Source organism: Parasteatoda tepidariorum, chromosome 1 (assembly GCF_982258835.1).
Source record: "Parasteatoda tepidariorum strain Cologne lab strain chromosome 1, Ptep-v5.0, whole genome shotgun sequence".
In the NCBI taxonomy this organism is placed as follows: domain Eukaryota; kingdom Metazoa; phylum Arthropoda; class Arachnida; order Araneae; family Theridiidae; genus Parasteatoda; species Parasteatoda tepidariorum.
In genome coordinates, this window is record NC_141755.1 from 97,246,708 (window position 1) to 97,260,925 (window position 14,218).

Below are 14,218 nucleotides of genomic sequence, written 5' to 3' on the forward strand. Positions count from 1 at the left end.
GATTGTATCTAATTAGCTAAATTAATTTCTTTTCTGAAATCAATTTCGATTCCAGAAATATTTCAATACGCAGAAGCAGTTCATAATTGGAAAGTGCCCCTAGCGGTGTACCATGACATTTGCAGACACGTGTTTCCATGCTATTCTTAATCCTTATGGTGTGCCTTACCTATCCTGGAATTTTGTAGCAACAATTAATTCCTTTTCTGCCCTTCAGGTCTTATTTCAATTTCTCTCCCTTGCTTGAACGAAATGAATGAAAAGAAATTAAGTCTTTATAAATTGTGACGATTTGTTTTAGGCCTACTTGAATTCTTACAGTAGCCAAAACTTTTACTCTACATTACTAATCAAGGATATGTATGTAACGCTCTATGCAATGTAAGTGCAATTTTTTACAGCTATAGATAGCAGTTGCAAATGGGCAGACCAGATTTTTTGTTTATAGAGCTGCTTCTGGTGATGGATAGTTTGCCAATAATATTTTTCTCCTTTCAGATTTTGTCGAAAGGGATAGTTTTGTTTTCGGGTGTTGAGGAAATGCCGGCGAGCATCAAAACGTTTGCAGTTCCTCTGTCATCGGAAATGGCACCCACAGCCTCCATCGTAGTGTACGACATCGCAAGGGAAGGCGAAGTAGTTGCTGACAGTCTCACTTTTTCTGTCGATGGAATATCCAGAAACAATGTAAAATACTCACTTTGTGTATTTTTTTTACAGTAAACTTTGTTTGAGCCGAGATGGCTCAGGGTTAGCTTCATCAAAAAGTCCTCCGCGAAGGTTAATTTCTCTCAATGCTTGATCCAGGAGTTCCGTTGTCTTCTGGATTGGGTTCAAAATTACAAGGTTACGGAGTTGAACATCAGTAGTCGTAAACCCATAAAATTGGGTCGGCTGTTCAACGACGGTTATTAAATTAAAAAGTAAACTTTGCTTCCTCAAACATTTTATATCCGAGAAATCATTTTTCAAGTTCGTGATAATGTTACCTAATGTTAGTAAGGACGTTACACTATCACACCGCCGTTACACGATGAGTGCCAGGTTAAACATCAGTGACTGACACTGAACTTTCTGTTTAGGCCAAATCAGACACTGAACTTTACGTTTAGGTCGAATCAGACACTGAACTTTCTGCTTTGGTCACGTCAGTCATGGTGACTGACAACGTAAGATGTGATATAAAACTATAAAATGTACATTGTTTTGTGTAGTTACTAAAAATATATTTAAAATTTACATAATATTTATTTATTGCGAATCAAAGTGGACTATAGTTTGTCTAAAATAAGAACTCCTTCAGACTTTTGTCTGGACCTGTGGCGGTGACTATGGTAACGAGGTATGACTATTTCAAGTAGGAGTGCGGGGTCCCTGTTTTGGAGTGGTTTCGGGTTGGGTCTGCGAGAGAAATGGAATTTCTTCGATCTATTGTGTTAGTCCTAGAGTGAAGCTACCCTCCTTAAAATGTGCCATTCTCGTTTCCATAGCACCAGACGGCCTCAGACTTTGTGGCGGGAGGAGTTCTTAGCTTAGACAAACTATACATTGCCGCAGCACGATATGTGATTACGAATATGTAGAGTCTCAACCTCCTTGGCCCACAACGGACTGTTGTGGGAATGCTTTACTTTAGTTTACTTATCGGTATAAGAAAATCACTAAAGTATTTTAATGATAAGTAATAATTTCGATTTCATTATAATTTAATACTTTCATTAATTTTCAAATTCGATACGAAGTTTTGCAGAAATCATATGCTTTTTATATATTCTCTTTTAATTATTTATCATGATAAGAAATTCATAAAAATATTAAGACAATTATTAATTATTAAGACATAAATTATTAAGACAAATAATTTTAGCTTTGCGAAAATTTAAAATAAAGCTTTATAAAAACTCTATTTTAAAAGAAATTAGTTTCAGAAGAAATAAGTTTATAATAGTGTAATAGAAAATTAGTAATTTATTAAAATTAACTCTATGTAGAGTAGTAATTTAGAAGCTGTTACTTCACAATGAAATTTTTTCTCGTATTGCATGATTAATATTTAATTCTATCACAGTTTACTGTTACTCTAAATAACAAGAAGGACAAAACTGGTGAAACCATAGAAGTTATAGTGGAAGGCCAACCAGGTACATATGTTGGATTGTCTGCAGTGGATCACGTGTTGCATCGAATGCGTACTGGAAGTGACCTGAGTCCCGCTGAGGTACTTATTATTTTTCCTTTCTATTTTAAGCACAAAATCTAAAAAAATATTTTAGAACTTAATAAACTTCAGAATATTAGCGCATGGATAATCCGCCTCATGGCTTATTGGCACTTTGAGGCTGGTGCACGAAGACTCAGTCAAAAATTACTAATTATTTCATTTAATGCAATATTTTTCATTAGATCCAATGCGTATTTGGGCAAAACATATTCTTTCCGCTTGAGGATTTAAATGAATACAATTTTCTAAGTCCAATTTATTTTTGTCCAGAGCAGACTCTTTAAACGTGAGATTCTTATTTAATACAATTTTCTAAATCCATTCGTAGTTATCCAAAACAGATTCTTTCCTTGAGAAGTTCCAAATGAATACAATTTTCTAAATCCAATTCATTTTTGTCAGAAATAGATTTTTTTTTCTGTGAGAGGCTCCGATTGAGTACACTTTTCTAAATCCAATTTATTTTTTGTCCAAAGCGGAATCTTCCCATGTGAAGTTCCGAGTAAATGCAATTTTCTTAATCTAATTAATTTTTGTCCTAAATAGAATCTTTAAAGTAAGGTTCCGATTGGATACAATTTTGTAGATCCAATTCGTAGTTATCCGGAACAAATTCTTCCCGTGAGAAGTTCCAAGTGAATACAATTTTCTAAATCCAATTAATTTTTGTCCGAAACAGAATTTTTTTTTCCTGTGAGAGGTTCCAATTGAGTACACTTTTCTAAATCCAATTTATTTTTTGTCCAAAACGGAATCTTCCCATGTGAAGTTCCGAGTAAATGCAATTTTCTTAATCTAATTAATTTTTGTCCTAAATAGAATCTTTAAAGTAAGGTTCCGATGGAATACAATTTTATAAATCCAATTCGTAGTTATCCAGAACAAATTCTTTCCGCGAGAAGTTCCAAGTGGATACAATTTTCTAAATGTAAATTTATTTTGGTCTGAAATAGATTCTTTCCGCGCAAGGTTCTATGAACAATACTTTTTCAAAGCGAGATTTTATCCCCATATTTTGGCTGTGTATAAGAGTTCATCCTACGTCATTTTGCCTGAGCGAGATTCCATCATGCAATATTTTGCTCAACTAAGATTCTATGCATAACTTCATATGTTCTCTATTCGAGTTTCCGCCCCACGATCATTCAAACTTGAATATCCCACTTCTTTTTTCATTACATAAAAAACAAGCAGGCAATTAGTATATATTTCAGGAAATGATTTCTTTCTTGAATTAATAAAACATTATTAAAACCGACTTTTGAGAAATAAGAGATACACGAAATTATGATAGGATTTACTTCACGCCACATAGGAATAAAGTTGAACAACGTGAAAAAGGCACAAAAAATGGGGATACTATAATTTCGCTTTTATGAACAAGATTCTGCTCCAATGTCGATGTACAAAAATGACAGCTGGCAACTATAATATTAATGTTAGCAATTGAAAAGGTGAAAATAAAAGTATAAATTTCGTAACTTATATGTTGTTGTTGCTTATCCTCTTCTGGTCTGACTAGGTCAGACCAGATCACTGAACCCGTTGACCTGAATGAAATCGAAGACCAAAAGAGGAGTAGAGTAGATGTCTTCCCAGAGAAGACCATGACAGTCCAGGATGTGATCGGCGGAAGCCTGGTGTAGATGGCATTTAGGGCTAAGGGGATAGGTTTTTAGTTCCTTCGGAAAATAGTAAACCTTTTAGATGGCCGGTAGCTAGGGGGGGGGACGATAGCTAAATCTCATTTCAAAGGGAAGAGTCAAAGAAACTTCAGGCTTATTTCCCTTGTACCAATGGTGGGGGGATCAGCCAGTCTCTGAGAAGCTAGGATTTCTACAGGGAGTAAAGTTCAAGATAGGTAAGATCAGAAGAGGTAGGGTGAGGTAGCCAGGCTGTACGCTAAGTCGTTTCCATAGAGACCGACATGAGAAGGAATCCACTGCAGGTGAATATTATGTTGAAGGGACGAGAGTTTTAATTTGTTAAGGATGGAAATACTGATTTTGTCACCAATTTGGGCCCAGTTGTTGAGATGTTGTAGGGAGCTGCGACTATCAGGGACTATCCAAAGGTCTTCAAAACAAAGGTCATTGTGCATAACAAATTCCAGACCCCTGTTAACAGCAAGAAGTTCACTTCTGAAAACAGAACGGAACGCTGGCAGAGGGAAACTTTATCATCAGGACTCTCGATCTACACTCCGCTACCACGAGTGTTTTATGTAAAGATTTGTAAACTTTTTTAATAATTACATATAGGGGCCCAGGATAGCCTGGTTGGTAGGGCATTTACTCGCGTTCCTGAGAACGGGAGTTCGAATCTAGCAGACCAAAGAATCAGTGTATTAAATAGTGACTGGTGCAAGTTAAATGTGTCGGGGTTACGAAGTCTTCCTAGTTCCCATAAAAAATCAATCCTCTGGGATTACTGTTCCAGGAGTTCCCTTGTCTTCTAGATTGGATTCAAAATTACAAGCTACGGAGTTGAACATTGGTAGTTGTAAACTTACATTTATGTCGGCTGACACCAATAATCGTATTTAAAATAAAAACTGCAGTAATATTATCACTAATAGTTGCGTTAGTAATAAATCATTACATTAAAAAATTACAAGGAATTACGTCATTGTATTAAAAAATTCAAGTAGTCAAACTAATATTTATAATTGAAAAAAAAATTTTTTCCCCAACACTATGAAGGTCTCTAGATTCTCTTAAAAATTTTAATTTATATAATACTAATAATTTAAAAGCTTAAACTTTAGGTAATATGTATAAATGTTACTTAAGAAGGATACTTTTTTTATTAAGGTGATGGAAAAAATGAATGCTTTTGACGAGCATAGGAACGGAACCCTGTCCTTCTCGTGGCAGTCACGAACTGGAAAATCAAATAGATTCGTGAGTTTTCCCACAGCTTCTTACGGCATCGATGCTTACAAGATATTTGAGGTAATTGATAAAAGGCATTCCTTATTTATGTAATTTAATTTTCAGATACTTTTTTGTTTATAATGTCTAATTATTATTATTATTTTCAGTATGCTGGGCTAGTAGTTTTTACTGATGCACACATACCGAAACAAAAAGGTAAAGCAAAATAGTTTTCTTATTTTTTTTAATTTATTTAACTCTTTGATTAACATAAATATATGTATTCAATATATACATATATTCAATGTAAATATATATATTCAATATATATATATATATATTCAATATAAATATATATATATATATATATATATATATATATATATATATATATATATATATATATATATATATATATATATATATATATATATATATATATATATTCAATATATTTCCAATCACTAAAGCCAGAAAACCTGTTTATTCTACAATTACATCTTAATAGTGATTTCTAGCGAAAAACGAATGCATTCCAATCCTATTTATACAAATAAACTGATCTTTGATTTTAATTCCTTCTTTTGCTGGAACCGACTTTAATAACGATTAATAAAAGTGTTACAGATTCATATTGCTTAATATACACCAATCCGGATGTGCATGATTTTGTTTTTTACTTTACTTATTGGAAGAATAGAAAATACATAGTGCGTCCCTGTAATGGCAGCCCATGATGTATATTTTTAGAATCCCTTTGTGAGTATACATTTTGACATCAAGAATTATATCAAAAAATTACGCACTAAGAGCTATTGAAATCTGAAATCTCTCAAAAAATCAATAGTGATGAAGGTGGTTTGGTTTTGTCTTGAAGGTGTTTTTAACAATCACTTCGATTTTGATGCTTTTAGTCAGTCTTCTTCAGTAGTGTTCCATTCTAAATATTATTTTTCCTATTTTTTGTGACCTCTAATGCTTTTTTTTTTCCGATTCCTATTGTTAGTTCACCCTCTTCCTATATATATTTATATATCTTGCTCAAATTTTCAATCGTTAATAAAATTCTTTTTATTCATCCACTCAAATTCAAATACATTTTTTAATTAATATTAATTAATTAATTATATTAATCAATTTAATTAATATTAATTAAATTTAATATAGCAGGTATAAATTAATTTGGAATTGATTTTAAAGTTTTTTTTTATATTGCTTGTTTAACTCTTAAACTACATTTTTTTTACAAGAATTCTAATAATATACATGAACGATGGTCATTACGCAATACCTTCTATATTAAAAGTGATCTTTACAGAGCATTTTATATTAATAACCTTATAAGAGGCAAATAACGATGCTCTATTTATTTATTTTTAGATGACTGTGTTGAAGCTGCTGGACAGAGAGCTTGCATGGATGGAACTTGCTACAAATCTCACAAAAGATGCGATGGTTTTGTAGATTGTGCTGATGGATCTGATGAAAGTGGATGTAAGTTGTTAAATCAACTTATTTAAATATTTCCCTTTAGCGAAAGTAACAAGCATTTCAATTTCTGTCTAATGTCTCCATGTTAGGTACGTTAACGATATTTTGGTTGGCATAATGTATAAGTTAAATGTGAAAAACTCGGAATGCAGAAACAGTATTCTACAATAAAAGCATATAACTTCCGTGAAAGACGATTTGCTGAAACCTTGGTATTAGGATTAATTAGTATATTAGGATTTTAAATTTGAAACTATGTATTTATCGGTCATTTCGGACCCACCTTTTCGGTACTGTCGTTTCAGTCCCTTTGGTCTCTTCCCGATTTAGTTCCGTTTAATTCCTCAATTAATTAGCAGTTGATATTCTAAGTTAGGAAATCATACATAAAAACTTACTTTCTCTAAATAAGCATGTCTTCTTTTCAATGGATCCGGATTTTTTTTATCCTTAACATATAGGAATAACGGCAATTTGGGAAATATGCTCCTAATAGTTTGGTCAGAAGAGGGATCTTAAGTTTAGACGTCTTAATGTTAGTTTTACTTTTAGCGTATTTTGCCATATCTCTAAAAATTTTAAGTGAATCGAAAAATGTTCGCATACAATTATAAAATTCGTTTATTCAAAGATAATTCCATGCAAAAAAAAATTTTGTAGTAAATATTTATTATTTTTGCTATTTAATTTAATAAAAGTCTAAAAAATTGTGAACTGTAAGATATTGGGAAGAATTTGTGTTATTTGTATGATATTGTAAGAATTTTTTTACATCATTTTAAAGAATGTAGTTTTACATGACAAAATGTGAAATTTGAAATATAAAATCTCGAATAGTTAAGATTGTGTCCAAGAACGTAAAGACCGAATAATTAGATCAAAAAATTTTCAGAGTGGCCCATTTATTCTGTTTACTTTTTTGCATACTGTACACCTATTTTCTTCAATAGTGATTTGTCAGGTTCCAAAAGCATTTGCTCTTCTTTTCGCGCCTAAATATGAATTCAGAGATTCTAAACGAAATATATTTTTTCATATCACTATATAAATTGCATAGATAAATACATGCATCGTTCAACCATAAACATCAGCTCATCAAACCTTTTCCCCATCTTCTGAGAAGCAAAGATTATGGAGATTTTTGGCGCAAACGGTGACCCTTACTAAAATAGCTCGGCTACATATTACTAACGGTTTACATTCCTGTATCTATGTAAAATACCACATACTTATCTCTCATTACATATATTTTTATTTGTTCAATCATAATTCATACCTTTTGTACTATCTCTGTCATGCTACACAATTGGGATGTTCAAACTTAGTCTTTTGCAGACATATTCGTCGTAAGTATACATATCTACGATGCTCAATTACGTAATCGCTTACTTTTTCTTCGCAGTATGTATCTAAAAGAGTAATCTTGTCATTTTCTTATTTTATTAGGTCCTTCCACTAAGCAGATAAACATCCCGGAGTTCCATCGAATTCGAATAAACCGCATTCAGAAAATGTACGACAGTTCTTGGCTCTGGAAGGACATAAATATTGGGTGAGTTGGTTACACGTGAATTATTTATTACTCATGAGCAGAAGATATTGAAGCATATTATTATATTAATTCTTATTTATTTATTCTTTTAATAATTCAGTATTCTTATTTGTAAAATTTTATTTCACGCATAAATGTCTCAGAGATATGCTTTCAATCCCCTAAAAACTTACCATAATTTCATAAATTGAAAAGCATTCATTATTGGGAATCGCTGAATCTACAAAGTGCAGAATGTTTATGTATAATGAATATATTTACATTCTTATTAAATAGTGATTGCATCTGAACTGTTTTGAAAATTAAACCAATGTATTCATTAGTAAGTTAGACTTCGTTAAGCTAAACATAATTTTATTGTGATTTAAGTTCCTATGAATTAAATTGATCTCCAATTAATAAATATCATCTCAAAAGTTTTCACGTTCATAGCACCACTAGTGAAATGTTTACGGAACAGTAAAAAAAATGTAAGTCAATTGTTTTTCTAATTGCAAAAATTTGAAATTTTATTATTTTAAGGAGCTAATGTAAAATTTTCTGAGTTTCAAACATTTAAACAGTTTAAAGCATTTTAGTATGTTTCAAAATTTTAAAATAGTGTTCTTTAGATGTTTCAAACATGCAATTATATATTTCAGTGATTGGGTAATATTTTTTGTGTGTAAAATGTAATATGTATTTATTCTTTTATTGAATTATAGACCTTTGAGCCATTACATTTTTAATATTCCTGTTCCTTCGATATTTTTTTGTGTAAAATGTAATATGTATTTATTCTTTTATTGAATTATAAACCTTTGGGCCATTACATTTTTAATATTCCTGTTCCTTCAATTCCTTCGATATTTTTTTGCGTAAAATGTTATATGTATTTATTCTTTTATTGAATTATAGACCTTTGGGCCATTACATTTTTAATATTCCTGTTCCTTCGATTCCTACCACTTGGATCATCAATGCTTTTGGCATGAATTCAGGTCAAGGTTTTGGTCTACTTTCACAACCTGTACAGGTCAGCTTTTTTCTTTCTTTTTTTAATGAAAAATGTAAAATGTTTTTACTTTGTTTGTAAACATTCAGAAATTTATCATGTTTTGGATACTATTTAAAAGAAAAATCATGTATTTTTCGATTTTATAAACTATGATTTCAGTTTTAATATTTTTAATTTCAAGCTATTTTTTATATAATTGCTAATAGAGTTAAAAAATAAAGTAAAGTTAATGAAGTCAAAAAATAGTATATCGTATCATAATATAATTTAGATACTTACTAAAAATTTTTATCTCACAAAGTAAGAATTCATTATTTATATATATATATATATATATATATATATATATATATATATATATATATATATATATATACACCGAAGAGCCATTACATTATGACCATCCTCCATCTATAAAAATGGGCTCGCTCAGCTTTTCATGATTTCTCACTTAGGAACAATGTTTTCATGGGGCACATTAGGACCCATAATCCTCATAGAACAATTCCTGAAATCTGTAAGCTACTTGAACATAGTTTCAGACCAGTTTCACCCATTCATGGCAACAGTTTTTCCTGCCGGGGATGGTGTTTACCAACAGGATAATGCACCATGTCATGAGGGTCGAATCGTCATGTATTGGTTCGAGGAACATTCCAGTGACTTTCAAATCATGTCTTGGCCCCCAAATTCCCCTGACCTTAATCCAATAGAGCATTTGTGGTCCTACTTGGAAAACCTAATTCGTGCTACCACGCTACCCCCTCGCAATGTGAGGGAATTGCAGGACCAGTTGGTGGGCGCTTGGTACCAGATACCTCAGACTACCTATCAGCACCTTGAGGAACCAATGCCACGGCGGGTGCTAGCAGTTTAGAGGGTTAAATGTGGTCCTACATGTTATTAGCAGAGTGGTCATAATGGTCTTCGGTGTATATATAATATACATGCATACATTACATATATATATATATATATATATATATATATATATATATATATATATATATCATATTTTCATATTTTGTAATCTGGCAATCTTTCTTCGAAAACATTTTTAAATCATTCTTGAAAAATATCCGTCCATGTAAGTTGAACTGATTTTGCTGCTCGCTTTATAGTCCCCCCTTTTTAATGTTTTTTATTTTTATTTCATTTTATTATCTGTTTTTACATGTTATTTTTACTTATTTGTACTTTTTGTGATCTTTTTCATTTGTTGTTATTTTTTAAAAAAATTTTTTGAGTGCTCCTCACACTATTGTATTAATTTATTTAGCTTTGGCTTTATTGATACAATATCAGAAAGCACTCTGTTTTGCGGATATAATCGTGTGGGCTGAAGAAAAGATTATATCCTTTTTTTTCCGTTTTTTTAATTAGCATTTCATGATTATTTTTTTTTTAATTTTATTTTATTTTTTTTATTATTTTTAATAAACTGTTGTTTGTTTTTTTTTACTTATTATTCCCCCCCCCCCTTTTTCATATGTCTATTATTTTTCTTTGTTTTATTCTTCGTTATGAACTTATATATATATATATATATATATATATATATATATATATATATATATATATATATATATATATATATATATATATATATATATATATATATATATATATACGTAAACAGTGTGCAAATTTTAAATATGTATTCGTCCAATGTTAATTTGAATGGAATGACGACGCAAGGAAGAATTTTGTTCCAAAGCTATAAAATAAAACTCATCTAAATTAGAAAGAAACAGTGTGCTAACCGAAGATCTAAATTGAATTTTCAAAAAGAGGAGCTTTTGTTTTCCTCATAGTCTTGTTAATGTTTCCAATTTGCGCTTAATTTGAATTAAAATCTCTATAAATGTATTGAATTTCTAATAGGAATTTCGTGAAATGTGGGATGTTTTAAAACGAAATTTTTTTTAAATGATAGTAAAACACTTTGCAAAATTTAACCGTACAGAAATAATGATCACTTTTTCGCTATCGACTGCTTGTGTTAAGTGGTCCATATCTTAAAAATCAATTAATATGAAAAAACTCAACTCCGACTTATAATTAAGCTTCTTATCTGTATTATTAATATATATTCTTATTATTAAAAGGAAATACGCTAAGATCGATAACTTAAAACCTCTGGCTTAAATCCGCTTTCTTAAAACCACTTGCATGGAATCTTCAAACTACAATTTATTTCTGGCGTAACTTAAAATATAGCATTTAGAAATTAATTAAATTATCGATATTATTAATGCATTTAACCCGCTTCTTCTTATAATTTCATTTTATTTACAAATTACAGTTTTCTTTTGAGCGACCTTTTACTATGAACTTAGAAATGCCATCCAAGTGTAAATTGGGAGAACAAATTGGATTACGTATAACTGTCTTCAATTACTTTCATGTTGAAATAGAAGTAAGTTTTATTTTTTATTTCCATATTTAATTATAGAAAAGGAAAGAAAATTAAATTAGAAAAATCTTAATAAAGATTATTTTAATATGTAAATTTATACTTTAGAGAAATAAATTATATTTATATAGGGTTTTTTGTAATAAACACCCCTCACTTAATATATATTTTAAATCCTTTTTAAATCCTTTTAAATCTTTTTTCTATGTAAAAAATGAATTTCCATGTATACTTATTGTATTTTATATATTTCATGTGTACTAAGTATAGTAAATTAACATTTATGCAAATGATATAAAAACACGCTATTGAAATGTGACGAATTACCATGAAGAATGTCAAATGTACTACATATAAAAAAAAATCTTTGATTTCTGGTTGAAACTTGAAAGTGTATCTAATAATTTAATAATCCCTCCTGGATTAAAATAGAAGTTGAACCACGATTTTAGCAACACCTTCTCATTTCAACTGGTTATAAAGATTTTGTACTCCAGCTTCTCTTTATTGTTATCGTGTTTTCTTGTTTAAACACTTATTTTCACTAGAACCAACCTCTATATATTTTTATCCCTAAACTGAGATTCTAAAAATATTTATAGAGGGTGGTGATTACGGAACGGCCTGAAATAAAAACCTCATAATAGAAATAATTGTAATTGTAAGAATTCAAGAATATTTGTCATGAAGAATATTTACGAGCCTTCAATATGTTCAATGAAAAATAATTAAATATTATGAGGAGATGAATGAAGTTAACAATAATAACTTCAAAGATCGGAATGAAAAATCATATCATTCTTAAGGAATCTTTAAAGATATATTTTTATGTATTCCATTTATAAATATTCATTTTTTACGATTGCTGCCGTTTTCAGACTTAAGTAATTATAAAAAAAATGATTAAGTTGTTGGAATGGGAAATAATAATGAAGTCTGAAAATTGCAATGGTAAAATTTTAAACTTTATTTTATATGCTGTTGATATTTATTATTTACGCGTGCTGAAATTTAAATTTTTATTCGAGTTTTTCTGAAAAAGTAGGCATTGCTTATAATGTGTTCGTACTTTTTAGAAGAGCAAATCTTATCTTAGCAAATCATTGCAATTGTAAGAATTCAAGAATATTTCTCATGAAGAATATTTATGAGCCTTCAATATGCACCGTGATAAATAATTAAACATTAAGAGGGAGATCAACGAAGTTAACAATAATAACATCAAAGATCGGAATGAAAAAACATATCATTCTTAAAGAATCTTTAAAGATATATTTTTATGTATTTTCCATTTATAAATATTCCTTTTTAATGATTGCTGCCGTTTTCAGATTAAAGTAATTTAAAAAAAAATAATGATTAAGTTGTTTGAATGGAAAATAATAATGAAGTCTGAAAATTACAATGGTAGCATTTTAAATTTTATTTTATTTGCTGTTAACATTTATTAATTACTTACGCGTGCTGAAATTGCAATTTTTATTCTAGTTTTCTTAAAAAGTAGGTATCGCTTATGATGTGTTCGTACTTTTTAGAAGAGCAAAATCTTAAATGAACCTTTTTGTATTCTATTTCAGGCTCTGGTTATTTTGGGTAGTTCACCTAACTACAAATTTGTTCATGTGGAGTCTTTTGGTGTTGTTCAATCATATGATCCACGAACATCATCTGAAGAACAACATCATTTGGTTTTTGTAAGTACCAAAGAATTCTAAAATAATAATTCGTATGCTATAAGTCGTAATCAGCGGTCTGTCCAGACATTTTGTGAAAGTTCCGTTTTTGCAAAAGTGTGAAAAAATTACTCGTAATTTGTGAATATAAAATAAACGTTAAGTCACATTCTTTCAACCAGGGTCCGCTTTTGTGAATTTGTGCAAATAGGGTCCGTTATTTCAAAAAAACTTTTTCAAGGAGTTTTTACATACGAAATTAAATGAGATCATGCTCAACACTGTAAAATTATTATTAAAAAAATTAAATTTTGAAAAATAAACATCAATTGCAGCTACTAAATTAGCGATGCAACATAGAAATATTTGGTATTTAGTCTATACTGCTGAACGCAGAATATTAATTTCGGACGAATTAAGGAAGAAGCGTCTGCGGAAGACAAAATTTAGTTCGTTTACAACTGTCTTTCCCCCCCCCCCCCTTCCTGGGAAGGGTTTATTCGGTTAATAAAACAATAATGAAGATAAACAAATTCGTGAAGGGTCCGATTAAAAGATAAATTGTTTTGTGAAGGGTCCGTTTTTAAGTTAAAATATTTTGTGAAGGGTACGTTAACGGACCCAAATTTCTTCTAAACAGACCCCTGATAATTATAATATTATTAATGCTGAAGTTTCTAAATATCTTATGATTATAGTAAAATCCTGCTGCTACAGCTATTTGTCGGCCAAGGGGGTTTATGAGTTTAAAATTAAATAATTTTCAGGCAGAAGGTATGATTTTGTATGACCTAGTATGTAAACAGGGTTAGAACCCTAGACCTTCATAACAACAGTTCGAAGCCTGAACTTCTGTGACATCGTGAGTCACGTATAGTATCTTTACCAATTTGTACTAAACATATATGATAAAAAAAGATGCTCATATTAGTCTGCCAAATACGAAATATGTTTTAATATGTATTATAGGACTGTTTGAAATGTTTGCCTTA

General features: G+C 30.2%; 1 protein-coding gene across 6 annotated transcripts in view; it reads left to right on the plus strand.

The window, feature by feature from the left end:
- LOC107436484 (CD109 antigen) overlaps positions 1–14,218 on the plus strand; it is a 142,897-nt gene that overhangs the window by 109,151 nt on the left and 19,528 nt on the right. For 4 of the 6 annotated variants that reach the window (XM_071179413.2, XM_071179419.2, XM_087169362.1 and 1 more), the window contains 10 exons: positions 499–687; positions 2,069–2,218; positions 5,035–5,175; positions 5,265–5,313; positions 6,478–6,591; positions 7,914–7,934; positions 8,035–8,140; positions 9,038–9,155; positions 11,443–11,556; positions 13,131–13,247. In XM_071179413.2, coding sequence (XP_071035514.2) covers positions 499–687; positions 2,069–2,218; positions 5,035–5,175; positions 5,265–5,313; positions 6,478–6,591; positions 7,914–7,934; positions 8,035–8,140; positions 9,038–9,155; positions 11,443–11,556; positions 13,131–13,247 — 1,119 coding nt within the window. The remainder of the gene's footprint in view (positions 1–498; positions 688–2,068; positions 2,219–5,034; positions 5,176–5,264; positions 5,314–6,477; positions 6,592–7,913; positions 7,935–8,034; positions 8,141–9,037; positions 9,156–11,442; positions 11,557–13,130; positions 13,248–14,218) is intronic. The other 2 variants (XM_071179417.2, XM_087169394.1) reach the window with 1 other exon arrangement.